Source organism: Taeniopygia guttata, chromosome 4A (genome assembly GCF_048771995.1).
Source record: "Taeniopygia guttata chromosome 4A, bTaeGut7.mat, whole genome shotgun sequence".
Classification (NCBI taxonomy): Eukaryota; Metazoa; Chordata; class Aves; order Passeriformes; family Estrildidae; genus Taeniopygia; species Taeniopygia guttata.
The window spans coordinates 6,129,616-6,138,709 of NC_133029.1; the positions used below are offsets into that span (position 1 = coordinate 6,129,616).

The window sequence follows — 9,094 nt, forward strand, 5'->3', positions numbered from 1 at the left end:
CACAGTCATAGCACACGTGTTGTTACTGAGCATTTCCAAACAAATCTGGCTTCGATTACCACTTTTCATGTGTGGCAGAGCTGTGACAGACTTGCTGTGCTCAGTTCCTGCACCATTTGCTTGCAGCCAGGTGAGGAAGAGCACAAGTTGCCCAGCAAGGGGAAGGGAGCCAGGGGATGGCTGAGCATCCCAGCAGGAGCACCGGGGACAAATGCACAAGGAATCAATCAGGCTGTGCTTCTCTTCATGGAAGTGTTTATTGGAGAATAACAGTTAAATTCAAGGAGACCTCAAAGTATCCCATGCTCTTGCCTGGGCCGAGGTGCCGGGCAAAAAGTGCTGCTGGGACCAGCCACTGACTGCATGAGCTACAGGGAAGCACATGGCAATGAAACAGCTTTTGCAGTTGGGGCACATCCAGGGCTGACCCCTCACCTGGGTAACCACAGCACTTCTTTGTGCAAAGGGCTCTTCATGCTGAAAGAAGTCAAGACATGTGGAGACAAAAGTTTTGGTTTATGTCTGCCATGAGCAGCAGTCTATGCTTTTTTGCTAATCCTCTTGTAAGAGGGAGTATTATATTATTTTCATAACTCAAAAATTACACAAAATCCAGAGGAGAGAGAGGGTGCTGAACCAGTATTTTATTTGACTGTTAGACCCCAAAGAACATAGGTGGATCAAATCTTGCTGTATTACAACCACACAGATATTTTAACAGAGCGCATATTAAAGCAAGAGCATCCAGGGGGAGGTTGTGTGTAATCAGGAGGAAGTTTGCCAGGCTCTTACAAAAACAATCACCTCAATGAACCAATGTTTTTTAAGGCAGCTCAACATTGCCAGACTGCACACTCCTACTGAGGAAAGCGCTGCTGTGCAAGAATCAGCATGGGATGTGCACTGAGGAAACAATGTCAGCTTTTCATCTGGGAGCAAGCTGTCCCTTGGAGAGATGTTGCCAGGTAAGGGATGATGTCTGCCTACTGCCATGCTCAGATGGGCAGCCTGTGGGTTTGACCTTGGCCTGCACCATCCTTCCATTCACACAAGGCTGAGGGATGCTGAGCCAGCATGCTGTCCTGCTGAAGGATGAGAGGCAAGAACAAACTCTGATTTATTTAGCTGAGAGTAAGGAGTTTGACAGTTCTCTGGGACTGGGTTGGGATGCACATGCAAATTTCATTATTTATTCTCATTGATTTTTTCCAATGTAAAGAGAAGAGCATTTGAAAAAGTTTTACTAAGTTACATGTTTATTTGCATTTGTGATTGGTTTGTTTTTTTAAGAAGAGACATCTTGTTTATGGAACTCTCCAGATACTAACAGTAGGGAAATGCCATTGGCAGTGTCATGGATTCCCAGTTTTCCAGACAGTAAAACACCCAGCTTAGGAGTCATGTCTGGTTAATGCTGTAATTTACTTTTAACACAGAATTAAAGGTTTTGGTACTGCCTCTGTGGTGCCAGCTCCAGGCAGGACTCCACTCCAGTGGAACCACATAGGAGGTTCACCTGGTCAGAGCTGATACCTGAGCCTTGGGTATTTGCTCTTTGAGGAGATATTTCTAATTCCATTTCCTCCCCATTGCATATCCTCTGCAAAGTAATTCCTGCAGATGTGAAGGAAAATAGATCACTGTGCCTCAGATGGGAGCACAGACCTGAAGCCTTAGTACTGTCAATGCCACTGGGACTCGCAGTGTCCCAAGCCATGCCAGGCCCCTGTCCCAGCTGTAGTTGTCTTCCTCCTTCCCACAAAAGCCTAGGAAAAAGCAAGATTAATGTTACTCTTACTCTTTCCTCCCCTTCACAGTTTCTTTTTGAAATAAAAATACATTCTTGGCTCATATATTCTTGTACCCACTAAAGCATCTTGATTTCCAAATTGAGGCAGCCTTTCACGCTGGTCTGCAGCTGTGACATGCTGCCAGTCTGGGTGGAAATGCTCAGCTGTAGAGGTGTAATTTACAGTATTTGTCATGGACAGACTGAAGCTCATTTCCTTTTCACTGTCTTTTAAAGCTCAAACCTTTACCAACACAAGGGGGGAGCCAGTGCAGAATGGACACAAAGAAACTGGTTATTCTTTCTGAAAAAGAGGAGAATACAACTTTGGTGGCTTTTCATAGCCATAGGCTGAAGTTGGCCATGTGCTCCCACTGGGTATCTCTCTCTAGTGACCCAAACCCAGCTCTGAAACGTGGTGGCTGGCTCCCCTGTGAGCCCCCAGAGCAACAGCTGCTGGTGCCAGCTGTCAGACACACACATGCCCAGGAATCCCAGCTATCTCTTGAATTCCAGAGACACCATTTGGACCAGGACCAGCACTGCTGGTGCACCCTGCCATCAGCAATGTTGCTGGAACACAAGGATCAGTGCTTGAGGCGAATGCTGTGGCACATTGTCAGATACTCAGTTTCACTGAGCAGGGAATACATGACTGTTTACATCTTACAGGTTAAACTTCTTCCATCTCCTGCCTTTTGGCTTGAAAACCTGCAGGTCTTGTTTGTTCCATTGTGATAGAACCAACACAATGCTGGTTCATCTCAGACAAAGGCAGAACCCCCAGTTCCATAGCTGCTGAAAGGTTGCTGCTGCTGCTGCTGTTGCCCACGGGATAACTACAGGACAGGGAGACAGGCTGGCCCAATGGGGAAGGGCTGCCAGGCTGGCAGGGAAGCCACAAAGAACACAGTTCTTGAGGACTGGTAAAAAATAAAATATTATTGAAAGTGAAAATAATTTAGATTTTATGCCCAAGAAATGTCAATTCACAAAGTTAAAGCCCTAAGAGCTTTACATCAAGCCACAGTGGGCAGCTGGTGTGTGTATAACCAGTGTAGCTTCCCCATGTTTGTTTAGATCATGAAAGGCTTTGTGTGCTGTTAAATAATTATTTTCATTTTTGCTGACTGTTCCAATTAAAAATTTACTCAACACCCCCCGTTCTGGAGCTCACAAGTGGGCAATTCATCCCTAGAGAATTTTGATACCTGAGAGAACAAGGTCCTGAATGACCCAGTCAAAGGTTGAACTTTGTGTGCTATGGGCAGCAGACTGACTTGATGGTCTCCAGAGGCCTTTCCAAACTCATTTTGCCCATGAGTTTGCCATCCCCACGTGAAGCTGCCCAGCTGTCAGGTGAAAGGTTCAGCTTTCTGCCACAATCGGCTGCACGCTGGATATGTCCGTCCTTGCAGAGTTCCTCTGGGAGGGTGTCTGTGCCTGCTGGCACATGCTGCTTCTTTTGCAGCGGCAGCTCTCAGCCTTGGCACGCCGGAACAGGGGGGAGACGGGCTGCAGAGCATGGCCCGGAGCCGAGCTCCCGCGCCGGCACGCGCACAGCAGGGACCGCAGCTCCGCGCGGAAACTCTCGTTCAGCCAGCAGTAGATGAAGGGGTTGTAGCAGGTGCTGCTCATGGCAAACCAGTGAAAAGCAAAGTACAGAGCGTTGCTGCTGTGGATGGCCCTGCAGGAGATCAGCACCACGTAGCAGTTCAGGGGAAACCAGCACACGGCAAACACAACCACCACCACCATCAGCATCTTCAGCGTCATCTTCTTCTTCCGCTGGTGGGCATAGTATTGCTCCATGGTAAGGTCCCCAATGGCGTTCCTCAGCCACAGCTTTTTGGCCACTATGGCATATGTGATGGAGATCACAAGCAAGGGCAGAACATACAAGAGAACAAACGTAGTCAGGTCCAAGTACTTCCAGAAAAGATCAGCAGGAGGAGGGAAGCTGGGGAGGCAGACCATTCGGATGGTTCTGTTTCTGAAGATCAAAGAGAAAGAGCTCTCAATTCCACTACCAGTTGCACACATCTGAGGACAAACAGCTCAGACATTCAGACAAGTTTCAGTACAGGTACAGGTAGCAGAATTCATTTGGTGTCATAGGCAGGTGCCACATTCAATGGAAAATTTTACTCTAGGTTTGATCTTTGGCTCCAAGGAAGGTTATCTTAAACACATCCCCAGGAAAAGAAAGAAATCATCCATATTGGCATCTGTGTCCTCTGCTGATGAGGAGCCCTCTCCCCTGTGCCTGCCCCAAACCTCTGAGCCCAAAACAACTAATGAACCAGCCTGGAAGCAATTCCATCAATTGCCATTGTTCCTTTGTGACAGACACAGCACCCACGCAAAGGGAACAAAAACTTCTCTGTTTCACCACCCTTTCTGCTCTAATAACATGGATGAAGGAGTGTGACCTTAGCTTCTCTGGGGCTTTGCAAATGTCATACAACACAAAATATGTAAATATCTTACCCAATATAAAACCTCGTCAGAGTCTGATAAATGGCATGTGGCAGAGAGAAGCAGCTGGCCATAACCCAGATGATGATGATGCAAATCCCTCCTTTCACCATGGACATGCGTGGCTTGAGAGGGTGCATGATCACCTGCAGAGATCAACGACTCCTGATTATATTTACAGTGCCTTGTTCACTCTTTAAGCCCCATGTTGCATGTAACATGAAGCAGCAGCTCCACATCTCTTCAGTGTTAAAAGGCAGAGAGACTCGCTTTACAGGACTTCAGGGAGCACAAGGGCTGGGAAATGCATGGAGCTGTGAACATATTGGATGTTACTGCTGGCTCAGAGCCTGAGCAGAGAAACACATTCTGTGTGACCCATCAGCAGGACTCCAGAGACCAGGGTGGTGAGATCTCTGTTGAGCTATATGTGCTGTAGAGGATTACCTTAGGCAGTGAAACAGTAATTAAAAATAGACCTATCATGTCATCCAGATGATCTCTTGGCTGATGAAGCCTTTGGTATGTTATGCATGTTGCTTCTAGTCCCATTATAAATACCTACTTAATCAAGTTGTACAGCTCTCCCTGAGTATCTGTCTGCTGTGGTATTTCTCAGGATTAGCAATATTTATAGAGGCAAATGTTGATTCCCCTTTTATCCGGGACATCTCCTCACTTCTGTCTTTATCTCCTTGGGCCATACTAGTTCATTCCAGCCCTGAGGAACCCACTCCACTGAATTTAAGGGTGTGTGTATTGTTTGCCCTTAATTAAACATGATTGATACCTAGCCATGCCTTGCAATCAACCCAGAATCTACTGATTAAAATGAATCACTGTCAAAGTGCTTTGATTTCAGGAGCTGTAATATTGCACATGAAATGGGCAGACTGTCAAACTCCTTGCGGTAAAGAAGTCAGAAGTGGCAGTCCCCGTGATTCTCCAACACCAGGTGGAGCCAGTTCTTGTTTTGAAGTTCATCCAGCCACGGTATTTATCACCTGAAGTTGTTTTTCTGTAGCAACTGTTTCAGGGACTCCAGCACCGCAAGAAATGCAGTCTGCCTGAGAGCTCACCTTGCTGGATCTGGCCGCCCAGCACTCAGCACTGATCAGCTAAAGAATAAATTACAAACTCTGTTTCTCTTAAGGAAACCCTTCAGTCTGCACTGATTGCTCGACTTGAAAGGTTTTCCTGGCTGGGCTGGAGGAGGAGAGCATTTCTTACCTTGAACTGGATGAGTTAACATAGTTCGTAATGTTTTGAGCCTTAGGCAGGTGTCAGAACAGACAGACTCTCATAAATCAGTGTGGAGAGATCGTATGGGCTGGCTGGTGTTTGAATTCAGCACTCATCCCCACCCTGCTGGTGGGGCTGTGCTCTGAGGCAGGGCTGAGGAGGGCAGGGAGCCCACGAGCCCAATGGCCGAGGCAAAGCAGGGCTGGATCAGGCTGTCTGGCACTGATCTGAGGTTTTCAGTATCTCCAAGGACAGAGACTCCCACTAACCACAACCTCTCTGGACAGCCTGTTACAGAATTTCATCACCCTCACTGTAAAAAACATTTACAGTTTTGTCCACTGCCATGAAAGCTGGAGCTCTCCCCTCTATTCCCTGAGTCTCAAGACAGTGCAGGTTTCCAGGCACTGGGATTTGAGGAGGAAACAACTATGTATTTAGCAGATTACTTCCTAGCAAACACGGGGATGGTGTCTTCAACATACCTGGTGCCGGTCCAGTGCAATGGCAGCGAGGGTCAGCACGGACACATGGACAGAGCAGTACTGAACAAACCGGCTGATGTGACACATAAGCTTTCCAAAAACCCAGGTGCTGCTCACAAACCTCACCTGAAAACCAGACAACATCAGATTAAGAGGAGCAGTACCTGAAGAGAAACAAATTGGCTTCCCAGGTGCACAGTATGGATCAAATGCTTTAATACAGCTTCCTGAGGCTTTGGAGGTGCTTTATCCTTAGTTTTTCCTCGGGAAACAGTGACTGTGGAAGAGGGTCTCAAAGTGAGGTGAGATTTACTGCACCGTGCAAACCAATGGCTTGAGCAGTGCTCTGTGTATGTTGAGTACATGAGTACACTTTTACATTTACCACAGCCCTTCTGGAACACATAAAGAAGTTGTAGCTCTGCTCCTCAAGGCTCTGCAGGGCACACTAGGTGCCTCCCAGAAAACACTATACCTTTGGACATGTGGATGCTGAAAGCTGCATGGTCTCCAAACTTAGTGAGAGAAATCCATGGAGTCATCTCACCTGTTCCCAGAGGTCTTAGTGATGATGGCTTTTCTGCAGAGGAGAATGTGCCAAATTGCCTCATTCCCTTGTTATTCCTGACTGTGTAATATTAATTACAATTTAATGTCACTGATTTTGCTGCAGATTAAGCTAATTTGAAGTAAAGTACATTTACTACAAAGCATCTGTCCACAGAAAATTAGTCAAGACTAGCTAATCTCTTTTCAATTAGTCTAATTAATTTCCCTGTAGGGGTGACTCTTGCAGCACTGACTGTGACTGAACTAAAGCAGTGTGCTGGATCTCTGGAGGTGGTGTAAAACTCGTTCCTGAGAGAGCTGATAAAAATTTATTTACACGTGCCTAGTGTGTGGTGGTTTGTGTGTGAACACACAAGAGGGCACCAGGCTCTGCCTGAACAAATTACGGGATGCAAATCCCATCAGAGCAAGGCAGGGAAGTCCCACTAAAGAAACAGTATCAGTTTAAGAAAGGGTGAATTCCAATCACCAATTCAAGACCTGCTTTCGAAAGGCTGAAGAGCGCTCTGGGCAGGGATGGAGCAGGACTTTGAACAGAAGTGCTGGGTCAAATCCAGGAGCAGAGTCCTGTGTACATGGCATGTATAGTCTGTGACAGTGGGGCAAGTAATTAATCTTTAATTTTTCCCACCTCATTCATTTAATATTCTTTTATATAATATATATTTTTAGTCACTGAAAATAAAAAAAAAAGACTACTAGCCCCAGGAAGCTCCGTCTGTAGTGGCCAAGGGAGGGACATGGCACCACACTGTTCAGTGCAGCCTGAGCACTTCCCTGAGATGTTGCACAGAGACTGACCTGATTCATGTTGTTTCCATAGGAAACCAGCCATTAATTGGATTTTCTCGTGTCAAACTTGTCCCCACTTCCTTCCCCATCTACAGGGAAAAGGGGCTCCCAGATCTGTGCCTTGCCCAGGTAGAGGGGGAAAGCTGCAGCAGAGTGACCCCTGCAATGGCCTGTGGGGTGGGGACATGAGCCCCCAGCTCCTCTTGCTCAGGGGGTGTTTGGGATGGGGCCAAGGCAGAAAGGGAAGAGGGACAAAAGTAAGTCAGGATAGCAGCCTGGTCCCAGCCCTTCAATCCTAGTGCACACAGCTGACAGCACACACAGACACGCAGGCACGGCTGGACGGGGCTCACCAGTGTGAAGGGGGTGTTCAGGGTGGTGATCATCACATCAGCAATGGCCAGATTTACGATGAAGAGGTTGGTGGCAGAGTGCATCCTCTTGTTCTTGATGACCACGTGGCACACCAGTATGTTGCCGAAGAGAGAGATGCAGATGATGACAGAGTAGGCGACAATCAGCAGAGCCTTCACTGTCCGGCTCTGGGACTCACCCTCATACTTGGCTCCGCTATCAAAGTCCCCCAGGTCCTCCAGGTTCAAGTCACTGTGGAAGAAGGACTGGTTAGGGAAGCCGTACAGTGCAGAGAAGAAGCTGGTCGTGTTGTGGTTCTCCGCTCTCCAGAAGGGCTTGGGCATGTACTGCAAGGGGAACCAGGTGTGCTGTCTCATGGCTGGGCCAGCAGAACCCTGCAGCCACACTCGGCAGCACCTTCTGCCAGCTCAGCTGCTAAAGTCGGTGGTTGCAGGAGGAAGCACACACACTTGCCTTTTAAAAATCTGCCCCATGGTTGCAAACTAGAGGAAAGAGTTGATAAATGGGTCCTTCTGTCTGTGCTGGGGACACATCAGCTTCACCTCAGAGGCTCCCTGACAGCTGTCCTTCTTAAAGTCCCATATATCCCCCACAGAGAAGCTGATTCAGAGGCTGAAATATCAGAGATCCCCAAACACTTTCTCTCTGCACCAAGGAAGAAATCTTAGTGAATAATTCCTTTTGGGCACTGTTCTTCTTCAATCTGCAATTTATCCTTGGAAATCTGCTTTACTGGTTCTCCACACAGTCCTTAATCCATCAGGTTTTTGTTTCCCAGGACTTTTCAGAGCTTGACAGAAAAAAAAAAAAGCAAGGGCTGTCTTTCGCTTTGCTTTTCCCTCTCCAAGTATCTCTGGCTACTCAGTGAAGCAGCTTTGCTGAGCAGCAGAATGGTCCCTGTGTTCCCTGTGATATACACAGCTGCCAGATGACACACTGCACAGGAAGGAGCCAATGGCAGATCTCTTCACAGTTTTTCCTGAGGTGTATCACAACCCACACGTGGGCAACAGCACAGCCTGACATGTGCAGATCCAGAGAGCAGCAGAACGCAGATGGAGGGTGGATGTGATATGATCTCCCCCATCTGCTCTCTGCTCTTCTCTGGACACCCAGCACAACAGCTACATGGGGGTGAAGCACCTTCACTACTTTGTGGCACCTCTCTTTCTCTTCATCCCAGAGTTTTAGCAGAGAACATTTGAGGGCCTTGTGCTTGGCCCCAGCCCCTTCCTGCTCTCATGTGGTGCAGAGGATAGAGTGAAAAGTGAAATGCAATCTGACAATAAGAGCAGCAGCCCAGCATGCACGGGGGGCACCAGGATGACCAGCTGCACTCTCTGCATCCAGCTGGGCTGGGGTG

General features: G+C 47.7%; 1 protein-coding gene across 1 annotated transcript; it reads right to left on the minus strand.

The window, feature by feature from the left end:
• Positions 1–629: 629 nt before the first annotated feature.
• On the minus strand, positions 630–8,612 carry LOC100226496 (G-protein coupled receptor 83). The gene is made up of 4 exons (XM_002189488.6): positions 7,710–8,612; positions 5,995–6,120; positions 4,280–4,413; positions 630–3,782 (listed from the first exon to the last, which is right to left on the minus strand). Exons 1-4 carry the CDS (start codon positions 8,085–8,087, stop codon positions 3,158–3,160), a joined length of 1,263 nt encoding a protein of 420 aa, XP_002189524.4. The 5' UTR covers positions 8,088–8,612; the 3' UTR covers positions 630–3,157.
• Positions 8,613–9,094: the final 482 nt, after the last annotated feature.

Excerpts from the sequence above, each read along its gene's own strand:
- LOC100226496 (XM_002189488.6), bottom strand. The coding sequence starts at position 8,087 with ATGAGACAGCACACCTGGTTCCCCTTGCAGTACATGCCCAAGCCCTTC. Across the intron at positions 4,414-5,994 it reads TTGCACTGGACCGGCACCAG|GTGATCATGCACCCTCTCAA; the intron begins GTATGTTGAAGA and ends TGATCTCTGCAG. Across the intron at positions 3,783-4,279 it reads CTGACGAGGTTTTATATTGG|AAACAGAACCATCCGAATGG; the intron begins GTAAGATATTTA and ends TTTGATCTTCAG.